The sequence below is a fragment of the Diabrotica undecimpunctata genome, chromosome 9 (genome assembly GCF_040954645.1).
Source record: "Diabrotica undecimpunctata isolate CICGRU chromosome 9, icDiaUnde3, whole genome shotgun sequence".
NCBI lineage: Eukaryota > Metazoa > Arthropoda > Insecta > Coleoptera > Chrysomelidae > Diabrotica > Diabrotica undecimpunctata.
In genome coordinates this window covers 129016975-129035271 of record NC_092811.1, presented here as the reverse complement: position 1 = coordinate 129035271, position 18297 = coordinate 129016975, and the positions used below count along the sequence as shown (strand labels likewise).

At 33.6% G+C, this 18297-nt stretch overlaps 1 protein-coding gene across 2 annotated transcripts in view; it reads right to left on the bottom strand.

Moving 5' to 3' along the window:
* The window catches only part of mib1 (E3 ubiquitin-protein ligase mind bomb 1), a 269515-nt gene that overhangs the window by 242559 nt on the left and 8659 nt on the right, over positions 1-18297 (bottom strand). For both annotated transcript variants that reach the window (XM_072545279.1, XM_072545280.1), the window contains exon 7: positions 12179-12492. In XM_072545279.1, the coding sequence (XP_072401380.1) occupies positions 12179-12492 (314 nt within the window). The remainder of the gene's footprint in view (positions 1-12178; positions 12493-18297) is intronic.

The window sequence follows — 18297 nt, the reverse complement described above, 5'->3', positions numbered from 1 at the left end:
AGGAAAAATACTCTGTTACGCAGACAATGCAATATTGATAGCCCAAGATGAAGATAGTCTGCAAAGACTGGTCCACAGATTTAACATAAGAGCAAAAGAATTTAATATGACAATCTCATCTCCGAAAACTAAAACAATAGTGTCAGCAAAGAACCAACCAGAACAAATCATGGAAATAAAATACCTTGGAATTACACTGTCCAGCTATGGAGAACTGGACAAAGAAGTGAGAGATCAAGTACAAAAGGCAAATAGACTGGCAGGATGACCTAATAACACTATCTGGCGAAAGAGACACGTTAACACTGAGATGAAGTCAAGAATTTATAAAGCCAGTACAAGACCAATTATGGCATATGCCTCAGAAACAAGAGCCGACACAGACACAACGCAAAAGCTACTGGAAACGGCAGAGATGAGAGTACTGAGAAGAATTACAGGAAATACGCTGAGAGATCGAAAGAGACGTGAAGACATTAGAAGAAAATGTAACGTACAGTGTATAAATGAATGGACACAAAATAGAAAAAAAGAATGCAATAACCACATAAGCAGAATGGAGGAGACCCGTGTCGTCAAAATAGCAAGAGATGAGTCACCAATCGGCAGAAGAAGTATCAGACGACCGCGAAAAAGATGGAATGACAACCTTCCATAGAGGTATTAATCCGCCAATGAACAAGCAAAATTGCTTATAAAAAGGAAGAAGAGGAAAAATAAGAAGAAGCTACTTTAAACATTCGAACTACACAAGCGACTACACATATCATTCATATGGCATGGCACACGGAGGATTCGCAATTATTATTAGGTGGACAATCAAGAATCACGATCTAAACCAATATTTAAAAGATCACATACAAGCATCCAATATAAGCATAGGGGACTGGCATGATTCACTGACAGTTTCTGCAATGTATAGCCCACCAAGTCACTCAATAACTAGCGAACAATATAAGCAGCTATTTACTACACTTGGCACCAGATTTGTTATGGCTGGTGATTATAATGCCAAGCATACACAATGGGACTCTTGATTAATAACACCAAAAGGTAGAGAACTATTAAAAACAACATAAAACAAGTGTCTTGACTTTATATCAACAGGTGAACCAACCTATTGGTCAAACGACAGAACTAAAATCCTTAATCTTGTTGACTTTGGAATTTTCAAGGGAATTCCCAAAAATTGCGTATTGGCAAAGTCTTGTCTTGAATTGTCTTCGGATCATTATCCAATTCTAATTACAATCAGCGCTGACATAGTACAAAAAGAACCAGCGCCAAGCTTAGGCAACAAATACACTAATTGGAATGATTTTCGTGAATATTTGGATACCTTGTTGGATCTCTATATTCCTCTAAAAACCAATGACGTAATAGAAAACACGGTGGAACATAATTACAAGATCGGCACAGAAAGCAATATGGGACACAATTCCAAGCCGAGTTTCAACTAGCACACCTCAAGAACTGCCTTTGAATTCACCGGGGTTTTGTTTATAAAGATTAAGAAATTTAAAAAGGACGTTTGAAAGATTAAAAGTTAAAATTTTGACAAAAACTGATCCGTCCATGATGCCCAAAGATGAAGAAGTTAAAACCGAAGCGATTTGCATCCTCTTGATTTTACTATTTCAAAAAAACTAAATGTATAACTTCAAATTTATAAAAGTCGCAATATCTCCGGTTCTAATCAACGAAAATTGACGTTTTTTTATGTTTTAATTAAACTTTGTATAAATAAGTTCTGTTTATAATGATACAAAGTTTATAACAATTAATTTATCATAAAATTTGGGCAAATTTATCAAAAGCAACTGTTAGATCAAAGAATGCCTTGGGAAAATCATTACATCCCTAACTATAAGTATGTGGGGCGGTGAGTGGACTCATATCATAATACTAATTTTATAAAAATTTGATACGTTACTTACAACGGACTAAGGTAAGAAAATGATACAAAATGTACTGGAACGAGTAGTTCCATGACTTATTACAGGAAAAGTTACACATATAATCAAAAACTAATTGTAAAGATTAATTAATGTAAAATATATCCAAAAATAATTTCCATAGGCGTCATCGACCAAAAAAAGAAACTGTTCTTATTGAAATTTTCCCTCTAAAGAGCTTAGCATCTGGAATGCCATTAAAACGAGAAAAAACAAGATTAAATATATCAAACGTTGCCGCAGAAATGGCTAATTAGTCTTGAATTTAGTGTTATGAGGCCGTTTTTAATATTCCGTTATGAATGAGATAGCCGCATTAAAATTGCATTTTATGGTGGTAAAAATAAAATTAAATACAAAAAGCGCCTCCAGATAAGACTCTAAGAGCATAAACATCGCGTTTAATTTTTCTCGGTTGGTTTCCGTTGCTACTGGTAATCTTTTTGGATTCTTTTATTTATCTAAACTACAAAAATAATCGAATCATTGATGGAATCTACTGATTCTGTAAGAGCCTTGTAAGATCGTTCGGCTTCCAAAGCCCGAACAGTGTGGTCGATGCTTTGTCAATAAATAAGTAAAATAAAAACATAAGTGATTATCACATAGTACCTATCGCTATTAACACGTTAATCGCCCAAATGAAGCGAAAAATATTCCACCCCCAGGCCGAACTTAGTTTTTCTAGTAAATCATTAGGTTTTTACCTCGGATATGATGTACTGGCTGTTATAAAGCGCTAGGTTAAAAAAGTTCTCTAAAAATGTATTTTGAAAATGACACCCTACTTATGGGTTTCAGATCATCTGACGACCGAGCGCCGCGAAACCCGAGTATCGGTTGTCATTTTTTTCTAATAAGTCTGTGTGTGCTAAAATTGCAGTTGTTTTGTTTAGTCTACAATCCATTTGTTGAAATTACGGCGCGTAATAAGGTTGATTGTGAATTATAAAAAATTGTATTGTGTTTTGTGTCGTAATAAAATGGAAAAAAGTTACGAAAAGGAGCAAGAGAGACTTTTGAAATTATGGAATGAGTTATTATCAGACGAAAAACAAGAGACTTTAGACTTCATAGATAATACTTCAGATGATTACTTGCCCAGTAATTCATCATCAGATGTTGAATCTGATGAAAGTGCATTGAATGTAGAAGCAATGAAGAAAAAATTAAAAAGGTAATTGTTATGTGAAACATATCGCCAAAAAACTTATTAACTTATTTTCCTTTTTGTTGTGTTGTTTACGGCTTAAGGATTAAATATTTGTATGTAGTTCAGTTCTAGTTAACTATTTTTAAATCTAAATAAAACGTTTCAATGTTTCTACAACTATAGTTCAACTTTCAGGATTTTTTGAACTAAAGCATAATCACTTTTAGGTTCCCTATAAAAGCAAAGATTTCTATTGATGAGCTTCCGCCTAACACCTCAATACCTTCAGTTTCCACCACTAACAGCGAAACAGTTATAAACACTGCAAGGTCTAATGTATTACACTCCAATATATCTTCAAGTAGTGATTCTGATGATTTTTTAGAAGAAATAAATCCGAGAAAAAAAACTAAAAGATAAATATAGCAATTTTCCCATGCAAATTGAAAATGAAAATGATGAAGAACTTTTACAAGATGAACTACACTGGTTTCCTCCGAATGGTTTCCATTTAAAAAATTTCAATTTTGATGTAGATCATGTCGGTGTTACAACACAGATAGCTGAGAGTTTTACTACAAAGGCACCATATGATTTTTTCAAGATATATCTCAGTGATGAACTTCTGGATTTGATTGTAGTAGAGACCAAGAGATATGCTCAACAAACCAAAAACAAACCTATGGCAGTTTTCTCGCGATTACACAGATGGAAAGATACTAACAGGGACGAAATTACCACATTCTTTGGAATTGTAATGTATAAGTAGAAAAAACAATCCAAAGGATGTAGAGACCCAAAAATTAAATAAAGGAGAAATTTACGCAACAGAAAGTAATACAGGGATAGTTGTTTTAAAATGGCAGGATAAACGTGACATTCTTTGTCTCAGCACTATTCATAGTGACACAACCACTAACATTCATAGATCTATCCAATCAGTTGAAATCATATCCTTCCCCTTTGCGTAAAGAGATTAAGTGGTATAGAAAACTTGCATTTGAAATATTACTTGGCTCAGCAGTAGTAAACGCTTTTATAATATATAAAATGGTGACAAAGGCCAAAATATCAATTACGGATTTTAGACAAAGCATTGCTCTAAGTATGTTACAAATGCATGAAGTGGATGTCCCGAAGGTGCAGGAAAATGACAACATAAAGCATATTTTACATTAAGTTGCTTCAAAAGATCGTCGAAAATGTGTAGTATGTTATGCGAAAATAAGCGCTGAAGAAGGCCGAAAAACCGCTCAGAAGAGGGACCAAAATCAAAATTTTCATGTGACGCTTGTAATAAGTTTTATTGCTTATCATATTTTTTTGACGTTCACAATTATTCTGTATAATTAATAAAAACTGTTTGTAATATTTAATTAAAATAAAAATGTTTTTTCATAAATCCTTATAATTTTTTTGAAAAATCTTTAATGATAGTAAATACATAAAAAGTGCCGAACTCAATCACTAGTTTTACCTGCCAGGTCCATCTGTAAAAACTTTCATATAGATTAATGTGTTTCGAAGCACGGCAGTTGGGTTACAGGCTTTCATGTTAACGCTAGTAGTGAAGGTTGCCCTATGGGTGTCGGGGCGTGTACGACCACAGGATCTGAAACCCAAATGTCGGGTGTCCTGGCGATTAACGTGTTAATTACCGGGTAATTAAGAAGTATTAAAAAGTGTCCAAATAAATACCAATTCTTCAACCGATTTACTTACTGAAGTATGAAAATATCACAATTTTTAACATATACCGGGTAATTCGAGTAAATGGAAAATATAATCAATTATAAAGGGAGGCAACTTTGTAGCATGATTTTTTTTCTTTAAATATCAAATACAGTAAGTAATACCTCGATAAGTGGGACCGAGCGTAAGTCGGGGTATAATTTCGTATATGAATGTATATAAATCGTATATGTCTTCTTAGGTGGAAAATACTTTAGAAAGAAACGTTAGGAAATGCTATAGCTAAAGTCGGATAATTTTTGTTAAGGAGAGGGTTAAGATAAGCCCGATTCCAAATTTTTAGCAAAATCGATTCAGTTATAAAAAATTAGAGATATTGACCTGTTTTCCTCCATAGTAACTGTTAATACTGTAACTACTATGATATAATTTCACTATTTGGGAGAGTAATTCATCGTTTAAACGCTGAATATCCTCAAATTTAAATGTACACAGCGGCCCTCGAAAACTACCCGTGTTCTCAATTGCAATTTGCGTTTTCTCATAAGAAATTACACAATATATAAGTAGTATATTTATTTGTGCTTCTCTATAGAAAAATTGATCAGGAGTTGTCGTACAGTGTAGCCAATTCTTGTTATAGTGTGCCAAACGTGTTATTGATAATACGAGTATTATAGTTTGTCGTTTTATAGTAAATTTTTAGTTATATTCTGTGATTATTTGTTTTGAGTTTTATTGGAGTTGGACGAAAAATCGAGTTGTTCCAAAAGAAGACAGCAAAATTCTGATGTTGATTCCAAAAATGAAAAGCCGCAAAAGAAAAGGAAAATGTTAGCGTCCGAAGAGAAGGTAATGATACGAAACGTTTATGAAGGAATTGTCGGCAGAAAAATGGCATTAAATCCAAGCGGTCGACATTTGTAGCAGTTTAACAAAAGTATCCGTTATTTATCGTGTACTTAAAAATACATCGGAAAATAAAAAGCAAGAAAAAGGTAAAACTAGAGGTAGGAAAAGCATTGTTTTGGATGACGAGACAAGGAATATTATACGTCGAAAAATTCATTCATTTTATTTTCGGAGTGAAATTACAACACTGAAAAATATTTCTCAAGAGCTCGAAAACGATGACTCCTTATCCAAGATATCTCGTAGAGTCTTAATCAGGACCATGCGCGAAATGAACTTTCGATATGTAAAACTCAACAGAAAAAGTATGCTATTAGAAAAAAATTAAATTATTGTGTGGAGAAGAAAATATTTAGAAGAAATACGCAAAATTCGCAGCACTGGACACAAAATATGTTATTTGGATGAAACCTGGATTAACGAAGGTCATACAGTTGGAAAAGTTTGGCAAGATTTAAATGTCAAAAGTAAACGCGAAGCAATTATAGAAGGCTGATCTACAGGATTAAAAGCTCCATCAGGAAAGGGATGGCGTTTAATCATCACCCATATAGGAAGTGATTCAGGGTTCCTTGATGATGGTTTTTTTCAATTTGAGTCGAAGAAAACAGGTGATTGTGAAAGAAATTGAAAGGGAGGATTCAAGAATGGCTTACAGAAAAGAGGATTGCATACGAAGAATCAATGCTCAATTTTAGCTAGTTGACATCTAGTTATCATTGCGAACTTAATCCCATTGAACTTATCTGGGCGCAAGTGAAAGGAGAAGTAGCACTCAATAACAAAACGTTCAAATTAAACTAAGTTAAGGAATTATTTTTATTTTGTTTTTATAGAATTTTATTTTGTTTTATAGGATTTTATTTTGTTTTGTTTTATACTGTTTAAGTATTTTGTTTATTTTATTTAATGGGACAATATGGCTCTTGGCGAACAACCATTTAAAAAAAGTAACGCGCCACAAGACATACCTCTGGGGTGGTGTGGAAACTGTCTTAAAATTTGTTTTAAAAAAATTTCATTGTTTAACTCTTTAAGGACGGGTCACGTCAAAAGACGTTTTAGCGTAACTTCCGCGACAGCAGGGTGGTATCAGTAAGCTTTCTGCAAAATTACTTCTTTTTTATAGCTTTTTGTTTGTGGCATTCTGTATTTTTAGGGGAATGTAGGGAATGAGCCACAAAATATTTATTCATATGTTTATTTACTGACGTTTCGATCTCTATATCCAGAGACCGTTTTCAATGATACAACTGATGGTAATATTTATTTTCTATGGCTTTTTGGTTGTCGTTCTGTATTTTTAGAAATAATGTTGGGAATAAGCCACAATATATTTATTCAAATGTTTAATTTACGGACGTTTCGATCTCTATAAAGAGATCGTTTTCAAACATACAAATGACAGATATATTTATTTTTCTATAGCTTTTTGTTTGTGGCATTCTGTATTTTTAGGGAGAAGGTGGGAAATAAGCCACAATATATCTATTTACATGTTTAATACACTGACGTTTCGATCACTAGTCCGCTTTTAAAGATAGAAAAAAAAAAGAAAATAAATAATATAAGACTATAGAAATATATAATAATAAACAAATAAAATAAATATAACTATCATTTATATCTTTGAAAGCGGTCTTTGGATATAGAGATCGAAACGTCAGTAAAAACTTGTAAATAAATATATTGTGGCCTATTTCGAACATTAATATTTGAAAAATAAAATATAATTAACGTTAAAATAAAAGTGAGTGTACGTCACAGGATTTTCATACGTCTTTCCGCATTTCTGCGCCTTTAAACGATGAATCACTCTCCCAAATAGTGAAATTATAGCATAATTACATTGAAAAGCTCCGGCAACCTTACACTCCAGTATAAGAGCTTTCAAAACAAGTTTATGTCAAAAAATTTTTCGATATTTAAAAAATCTCGCACGATCCATCTTCCCAATTACTGTTTTTGTTATTACTTTGAATACAATATGTAATCAAAAATGCTACAAATAACTCTGTTTCATATTTCCCGGTTTACCACAATCGTTTTTCTTGCTAAAAGCTGATACCATTTTGTCGTCTACTAGTAACGGCTTAGGCGACGTTGTTTCTCTGTGTCGGAGTCTAATAAAATATTTCGGAATCACATACTTGCATACATCCGCAAAGAAATGAATGCCACGAAATCGCGAAACTATGCAATATCTTTCGTAAAATTAAATTTTACCACAGATATATCTTCGGCGAATCTCTTATATTTTTATGTACGTTTTGTCTTCCGGCGCGCAATATATGTATGTATATGAACAGTTTTACCGCTTTTGGATGCAGCGCGTACTTTTATCGCCCGAACGGATTATTGTAGCCACAATAAATGAATCTCGAACTGAAATATTGTATGTTTGGAATTTTAATGTTTATAATCTAGCTAAAATCCATCGACGCGTGGCCGGAGAAGAACACTAAAAACTTTTTTCCCTTCTCCGTCGGCTAAAGTCTACAAAATATATTATGCCTAGTAATAAATCCATCACATAAAGTAATTTCATCGCCATTTCATAGGTAACAGTCTTCCTTCACACTACGACATAACATATTTAATCTTTGTTGAGAATTTATCAAGTAGAGTCAGAACTGAAACCAACTCTGAAACATTCCCTAGCACTTAAAATGTTCCTGACTATTCTGAAGTACACTATAGTTACCATAAGCTTTCTATGGGTGAGTAAAGTCTTCCAGAGCTCCATTAAAGAATCTAAAACAATCCAATCTCCCCTGTCCGCCATAGACCTCGATATCATTTGTTCTTCTGCATGCATTTGCAGACTGCATTCAAGTCTTCCGCAGCTATCTTAAATCTTTCATCTGAAAAATGTTTGGCAGTTCTGAAGCCTCCGAAAACCCACTGAAACATTCCAGGATTGTCATCAAACATCAAAATCTCAACTGAAACACTCTAGAGCTAACTGCACAATTATCAACCACTCTGGTCTGCTCAGAACCCTTTCCGAGCCACCACATATATTATAAGACATTTGGCAAATGTTTAAAAACGTTAAAAGTCTTCCAAAACCCTAAACTAACCTAATGTAACACAATCCAGAGTTGTTCCAAAACATTTGGAAGTCGTACGAACGTTTGTCGTGGCATCTCCTCTCTAAATATATAACAACACAGATATTAAAATTTTGACTGACACTTTGGCTATGATAAGAAAGAAATTTAAAGAACTACAGAGAAAGGAAGGATAGTTAATATCCCTAAAATATTCCAGATAATTCCGAACAACTCCATTGCGTCATTCCAGTCTGCTTTGAAGCTTTCCAAAAACCTGAAAATGTTATTGACTGTTCTGCAGTCTTCTGGTCTAACTGAAAGAAAACATTCATGATTGTCCTGAAGTCTTCCAGAGTTAGCAGACATATTCTAGGTCTGTGCTGTAACATTTCAGGTTGGCTAAAATCTTACATAGCCCCTAAAACGATCCAAAACAATTCCTAACCATTCTAGAATGTCCTGAAATCTTACAAAGGCGTCTGAACCAAAAACCAAAATGATGTGGACGAGATTTTCGATCTAATTGATAACATGAAAATATTCAACGACTCCAAACTGCTCAAAGTCTGCCATAGACTTCTATGCTATTCCTCGATAATTTTGAGCCGCGTGAAATCTTTCAGGATACGCATGTATTATCTAAGCCTAAGCTAACTGAAACTAACTGAACTGGAACTCTCTAGAGCACACTGAAACATACACGACAATCATGAACTATTCTGGCCTGCTTCGATGTCGTTCTGAGCCACCATATACATTACAGGACAGTCCTATTATATTTTAAAATGTTCCATGAAGCAATCCAGAACAAACAAGGTTTTAAAGTAGTAAAATATTACAAGGTAACCACGAATAATTCCAAGTTGTCCTATGTAGAGTCCGCTGTAGCTTTCTATGTCGTTAAAAGGAAGCTTTATACAATTCCAATTTACCCTAAAACTTTAAAGAGCACTTGAGATGTTCGTTGATGTTCTGAAGTCTTCTATATCTCACAGAAATATTTTGGGACATTAAGAAAAAATTCAGGCTTCTTATGAAGTGAATTATTGCTGTTCTGATATCTTCTAGATATCATTTAAAAACTTCAGGATATTCAGAAAACATTCAGGCTGCTCATGAAGTCCTAAAATATTCCAAGATAATCCTGAATAACTCCAAGATGTCTTGAGTCTGCCGTAGGGCAAACGGATAGGCACTTTAAAAAGAAGATATAGGCCAATATCGCTGACGTGCAGCATGTGCAAATTAATTAGAGAAAATGGTAAACAAAAGATTGGTCTGGTTTTTGGAAAAACGATGAGTTATTTCACCGGCACAATCCGGTTTTAAATCTAATTGTTCTACATCAGATAATTTGGTAATTTTACAATCACCTATTTCCTCTATGGCCTGTAAACAAGATTTATTAGCAGCCTTTTTTATGTCAAAGGAGCCTTTGACACTGTTCAAAATTCTGTAATATTCCAAAATCTTCAACAATGTGGACTTGGTGGAAACATAATATACTACTCTGTGCAAAATTTTTTAGATGATAGAACTTTTAAAGTTATTTTAAACGGAAAGCTGTCATCTACTCGTATTCAACGTAATGGAGTACCACAACGTTCTGTTATAAGCACAACTTTGTTCAGTTTGGCATTTAATGATGTAGGCAAAAGTATTCATCTCCCAGTTAAATACGCATTACATGCAGATGACCTTGTTCGCTTTTGCAGAGGAAAGAATATCGAAACAACCTGACGACTAATGCAAACAGCCATTGATAATATAGAAAGGTGGTCGAGGCATATTGGGCTTTCCTTCTCATCTCAAAAAACTAAAATCATGAAATTTTGCAGAAAAACGACAACAGTTAATCCAACTTTGACATACAACGGAGTATTACTAGTATATACTATGGTAGTTTTGTCTATATGACGGCCTCAAAGTCACATTTCAAAGCTCTTGACTTCCTACACAATATGGGTCTTAGAATCTGCTTAGGTGCTTTCAGATCTAGCCCAGCTCAAAGCATGTACTGCGAAGCTAACGAACCGCCACTCTGGTTAAGAAGACAACATCTTCTTTTGTCATATGCAGCTAGCCAATCCACAAAATCCAGTCCACCAACTACTTATTCAACCAAATAATCTCATTCGTCATTCTCAGACCACTAGAGCTGCCCAACATCTCCCTTGTATACTAAATTCTCTTCTCGACGGTTTCGATCTTGCTGCAACTTCACCCTTTCAGGAAAAATAAAATAAAATCTACACATCCTCCGTTGCATAAGCAAATTCCGAATGTCAATACCTCCCTTTGCTCCTTCAATAAACAGTGCTGTTGTTTCCTCTTTCAGCACTACAAAATTAATCAGACTTCCTGCAATTTGTAATGTATACACTCGGGAACTATATGGTATGGTCGAGGCTTTTCGTATGTTGGAACCAACTGACCTCAATGTAGCGATTTGCATAGACTCCTTATTATCAGTACAAGTAATTAAAAACATGTTCTCAGATCATCCTCTGGTAAATTTAATACATGACATATATAATAAACTTATGGACCATGGAGTAATTGTCACTATTGTCTGGGTACCTTCACATCCAGGACTTGTACGACATGAGGCTGCAGATATACCCGCAAAAGAAGCTTCTATTTTAGTAACACCTATATCAAATATTCAGCTGCATATTGATATTAAAAAAATGTTCAAAAAGCTTATATATGACAAATGGCAAGCTAATGGGAACACAACTCCGAGTCACTTACACGATATACAACCAGTTATACCTTTCTTAGAGCTACCACCCATGCCCAGAAGACACATGGTTATTCTAAGAAGATTAAAAAGTGGACACACTCGGCTTACACATGGCTTTCTCATGGCATCTACCGATCCACCTGCATGCGGCCATTGCAGCAGTCAAGCATTTCTTTAAAGAATGTCCACATATTTCTACTAAAAGAAAACAACACAGTTGGGAGAAAATATACAAGAAATGTTGAATAAAACTGAGAAATATACAAGTCTGTTTAAACATTTAAGAGACATTTAAGTGCTTTATATGAATTGCTTTGAATTGTAATTATGTATCACGGTTAAATTTATAAAAAATAAGTATTGTGTATTGTCAAATGTAAAACTGTATTTGTAATACCCTTTAATTGTATTTTACTGTCATCGTGTCAATAACCTCGTCGTCGAGACACGTTAATTCGGTAAAAAAATACAGTTCTTATAGTCAAGTATATAGAGAGGCGCAAAATATTAACTATATTATTAAATCATTCTATATTAAATAATAAGTACCTGTAATAAAAATTCAAAGCAGATATTTCGAGTAAGTCAGACTAAAATAGGCACCGATGTTAGTATTCGTCCATAAAAAGTCTAGAAAACAGTATGTATTATAAAAACGACGTACCTGTAAACTAGGATGACACTGCAGATCCAGCAACATCTTGACGACGCCTATATGACCCTTATTCACACCAATATGCAGCGCAGTTTGTCTTCTTTTGTTCCTAGCGTTCAGATCGGCACCTGCGTGAGCCAACAGCTGGACCACTGCAGGCTCATCTCCGAAAGCGGCATGATGGACTGCTCGGTCGCCGTCTTTGTCTTCGATTTCGACATCGGCGTGATGACGAAGAAGCACCGAGATGACTTCGAGATGACCGTTCTGGCTGGCTGCTTGGAGTGCTGTGTGGCCTGCAAAAACTCCATTTACGTCGGGACCTGAAATCAAAACAAAATTGCGTTCGTATCAACCTAATTTATACAAAAATCTTACCATCAGTGAGCAATTATCACACAGTCTTTAATAATGTCTGCCGCAGTTGTAGCCGAAAATTCTGCAAGAAATAAATTCAGACCAAGCCCTATAAATTCGGAAAAAATATGCTATTACATACAGCAGAGGGTCAGTTTCCACAGGAAACGAGAAAACGAACAAAAAACCGTCGAACAAGGGACCAAGAATAGCCAAGACATAGTAAGAATCACAGACCACTAATAACTAGACATTTCACGCAGGTAGCTCAAGGTCAAACTAAACTAAATGTCATTTGTAGTACCGATACAAATCTTAAGATGTCACTATACTCTGTGTATAGTCTATACTCTGCAGTTTAGGTTTAGAGCCAAACTAAAAATTATAATTGTCAATCGCAAATTGTCAGTAATTGATTAGCGTGAATATAATCAGATTTCAGATAGTTATTATTCGTCTAAATTGTTTGATTTAATGGTTATTATTGCAAAAAAAATCAAACTAAACTTGGTTTAATAAATCTGGGTTATTGTTAGCATCAACCTCAAATTAGTTTGTGTTTGAAATGTTCCTGGACTGCAAATAGTATTTTGTAGATTAATAATAATTAGTTAAATATAGTTTTTCATAATAAATGTTGTATCCTAGAATGTACCAATTCCTCAACAATTAGACATGTCTTTCCTAAGTCTGATAAAGACATTATACGATTTAGGAAGTGGCTTAGTGTTATAAAAAATCCTAATTTTGATATGATGAATTCCAAAATTCCACTACAGTTTTTAAAACAAAACGAATATGCCACAGGCACTTTGAAGATAAGTTTGCTTCTACATGGAGTCATAGCTTGTACCAAAATGCAATTCCCGAGAACAAATAACTAATTGATTTTAGATTCCTGTTCTAATCTACATCCCAGAAGTATTTCAATATTGTATGCGAAAGCAAATGTAACAGAAAGTAAGTAACCCTGATATGTAATTAATAAAAATTATTTTATTTGAAGTGAATCATGCTATCAATTATTATATTAACTTTTTGGGAAGATAAATTAATAATTTTCCAATTGGTTACTATTTCATGAAACTTTTTAGTTGCAGAACACAATTATGCACAGTTACCAAACGAAGAGATTTTAATTGTAAAAACTGGTGAGAGTAAGAATTTAAAAGGTTATTGTAGTTAAAATTTTATATTTTGTATTGTCATAAGCAGATTTGTAAACATTCTCTAATATGATTAAATATAAAATTAACAGTTTGCTTAACCTTCGGATAGTGATACTAGAGTTTTTTTATAAGTTTAGTTGCCTCCGTATCATAGACCAGCTGGGGCTAAAAACTAAAAATAGGAGCTTGCCTGTGTTCATAGTCTCCATCAAAAAACTGTCTACTAAGTATCTCACGCAGTAATGCCACTACACGAAGGTTAATATAATGAATATGTTTGCCTTGTAAGTATTGAAGAAAGGAATTAAAATCACATTTACTTTTAGGTGTCTCCCTTAAGAATATCACACCGCTGAAAATATTGCAGCAGTGCAAGATTACAAGAAGTAAAATTACCCCTAAAAAGAAAAAAATATATGAAGCATTAAAACAACTACACCATAAAATATTCTTTGGAAAGAAATAGTAAAAAGTTAGTAGTAGCCTGTTTCAAGCTAAAGAGTTTTATAAAGAAAATAAATTGGTTGATCTTCAGAACATTAATAGAATGGCAGCTATGCTAATTCAAATTCAGTACAGAGAGAGCTGTAAAGCAAAAAAGCTAAGACGATTTACTCTTAATGAGAAATGTTTAACTTTGTCTTTATAAAAACAAAGTGCTTGTTCATATAGTATATTTTCCAATCTATTTATCTTACCCAGTCATTATTAAACAAACTTCTGGCTTAAACTATTGGGGGCCCAGGAATTGATTATTAAGTTAATATTTGAGTCACTAAAAGCAACAATATCAAAAATAGTAGGAATTTATAAGCATATAGCTATAATATTTGATGAAATGGCAATTATGCCAAGTCTTCGTTACAATGAGCATAGTAGGTGTATAGATGGCGTTAAAGACATAGGAGATAACAAAGATTCATATATAGCAGATCATGTTCTAGTTCTTATGGTAAGAGGTAAGAAAACAGTGGAAGTAATCTATTTCATACCAGTTTTGTAGCAGAGGTGGTGTAAAAACCCCTCAAATAAAAAAAGTGTTGGTGGAAGTCTAATTTTTTAGAAGCCTCAGCCTGCTAATCAGTAAGATCTGTTTCGAAGGAAATCAATTTAGCATCTTCCAAAATAACATATTTTTCTTTGTTCTTATGAGCAATACAGTATCTTTTTGGCCTCAATAGAATAACATTTTGAAAAACGTACTTAAAAAATCACGGGATTTTAACTCTTCCCTTTTTATATATTTTAGAAAGTGTTTCTTAATTCGTAAACACCTACATGTTTTTCCAGCAAGTCCTAATCATGACTACTCCACTAGAAATTCAAAGAAATCTATATTATATTCAGCAAAAAAATTGTACAACCACCTCCTTTTGCAATTTAAATCTTCAACTTCTTTCTTTAAGTTCCGTAAAAGGACAAAAACCTATCTATCTGAAAGACCATTATTCAGTAGAAGAGTTTCTGAACGAATAGCTTTATGTACAAGTAACTAAAGTATTTGTATAAATATATATTTCAGTGAATAGCTTTATGTACAAGTAACTAAAATATTTGTATAAATATATATTTCAGTATCACATGCAGCAACTAAAACTATGCAATTTTCAATTTATTTAAATTTTGCAATATATTGTGTATTTTATTATCTTTTATTTTGTCATATTGACGATTTATGTAATTTCGGTACATTTTAAATTGTTGTTTTTCTGACTTTCTTTTTATGAAAATAGAAAAAGAAAAAAAAGAAGAAATATGCTTTATTGTCACTGAAAATTGTACAATTTTATGGACAAAGCTTACAAAAAGTCAAAACAAAATAACAATAACAATTAAAATTTACTAAAATTACATAAATCGTCAATGTCACAAAATAAAAGATAATAAAATATATAATCTTTTACAAAATTTAACTAAACCGCAAATTGTATAATAAAACCTTACTAATTAGTTTACCAATAAGTTTAAGTTCCTGCATGTGATACCCAAATATATATATAAAAATGCTTCAGTTGCTTGTACCTAAACGTACTAATATTTCTTAGTTATTCGTTAAGAAACTCTTCCACTGAATAATATGGTCTTTCAGATAGATGGGTTTTTGTCAATTTACGGAACTTAAGGAAAGAAGTTGTAGATTTAAGTTACAAAAGGAGATGGTTGTATAGTTGTTTTTGTCGAATATAATATAGATTTCTTTACAAACTCAGTGGGTGGAATCGGTAAATACACATCAAAGGTTGAATTTCTGGTGGAGTAGTCATGATCAATTCAGATTTATCAACTGATCTTATAAAGAATGAAATCGAGATTTTTTTGAATTGGGGAGATAGGAAATAGGATCTTGTTGTGGCCAAATAGTTGATGTTATATTTTTACTCAGATTGAAGTATTCATTTAGATTTTTAGGGTTTGTTTAGGTTAGACCAAGTTTCTCTTTTTCAACATTTTTAGAGCTATCCAGACGATTCTGATAGTAAATTTTTTTAGCTGTTTTGATAGGTTTTAGATAGGTTCCTCTGTACTTGGAGATATATTCAGTGACAAAGACGTTGGTAGTAAATTTCTTGTTGTACAGTAGTGAACCCATATTCTTGGCTGATATGCGGATACCTTTGGTAGTCCAGATTTTGTGATGTTTTGACTTAATTGTAATTAAAGGAAATGACTTTTTGAAAATACAGACAAGCCTATCAAAAAAATGACTGAAATTATAGACCATGTCCACAGAGGGAAAGTGTCACACAGAAGTCAAGCACAAATTTTGGAATTTACGAAAGTTCTGAGCGGAAAAAATCCTACCTAAACGTTAGGTTTTCGAGGATTTTTTGTTAAGAGAGTTAAACTTGGTATATACTGCTTCATGACCAGATAGTCCTGCATTAATAATTGTAGAGCGTACATCAAGGGGTGGGAAGTCTGAGACAATATAATCAATTATGGTAGATGTTGTTTTAATAATTCTTGTAGGAGAATTAACGTGCATTGTGAAACCATACGATTCGAATATATTAACCAAGAATAATTGGGTAGCACAAGCAACAGCGTAATTAATATTCAAGTCACTGCATAGAATCTTTCTGCTTTTATTGGACAGGTCGTCTAACAAATTTAACAGGTTCTGTAAAAATAGTTCCGTGGAAGAATTAGGTGATCTATAAATGCAAAGAATGTATAGATTAAGATTCTTGTTATAAACCAATGAAAACTCAAAAAATCGTTATTTGTAGAAAGAATTAGGGTGCCACCATGAGCTGAACTTGGACGATCATATCTAGTAATAAATTGTGGCATAGAATGATAAAGAATAGCCAATGCATGGAAAGAGTAGCTCTACAAAAATTCATACGGAGTTCCGATATAGAATTCGATAATAGACACTCCCTGGAGCAAATTATGGATGATTCTGTGACAATTATGAAAGTTTTGAGTGTTTGTGGAGCACTTTGCACCATCCTAGAACGTTTGGGGACTATTATAAAATGTTCTGGAGGTCTTGGATAGTTTTAAAGTAACCTACGATTGTTTTAGAGGTCCCTGCATGACCTGAGATGAGTCTGTAAGGGTTCAAAGCGGACCTTACGTTTTTCAACGACTTTTACGGACAATTTTGAAATGTTTTAAAGAATAATGGATGATTCCAGGACAATTTTGACTGTTTTGAATGTCCCTTGGGCACTTTAGGGCATTCAAGAATGTTTGGGAACTGTTATAAAATGTTTTAGAAGTTATAGACAGTTAAAGAGCAGCCTAAATTGTAAAGTTCCTTGCATGATTTTAGATGAGCCTGTAAGGTTTGAAATCTGGCATATGAAGTGTGTCAAGTAGATTTAGGGACTAATAGGAAATGTTTTTATGTTTTTTTTTTAATGTTTCGGAAATTCCAGGACAAGTTTGACTGTTTTAAGTGTCCGTTGAGCACTTTAGGACATTCTAGATTATTTGGGGACTGTTATAAAATGTTTTAGACGTCATGGACAGAGCAGAGTTAATTGTAGAGTTCCTTGTAAGACTTTAGACGAGCTAGTAAGGTTTTAAGTGGTTTTAAGGACTATTGGCTATTGACTTAAGACTACAGCGAAACGGGGCCAGAGATCATAATAGAGGAAATCGAACAAGCAATACGAAACGCAAAAAACGGAAAAACTGTAGGTCCAGACGAAATACCTGCGGAACTACTGAAATGTCTAGACGATGAAACTCTACCTGTACTTCTGGACCTATTTAATGAAGTATATAAAACTGGAAAAATCCCACAGGAATGGTTGGTGTCCACCTTTGTAGCAATACCAAAAACAGTATATGCCAAAGATTGTTCAGACTATAGGACAATATCACTAATAAGCCATACCCTCAAAATATTTCTAAAGGTGATTCATGGAAGATTATATAGAAAACTAGAAGATGATATGGATGATACTCAGTTTGGGTTCCGCAAGGGACTGGGAACGAGAGAGGCATTGTTTGCTTTTAATGTCCTCTCTCAAAGATGCTTAGATATGAACCTAGATATTTATTCCTGTTTCATCGACTTCGAGATGGCATTCGACAGGGTCCGACATGAAAAACTAATAGAAGTACTGAGAAACAAAGATATAGACA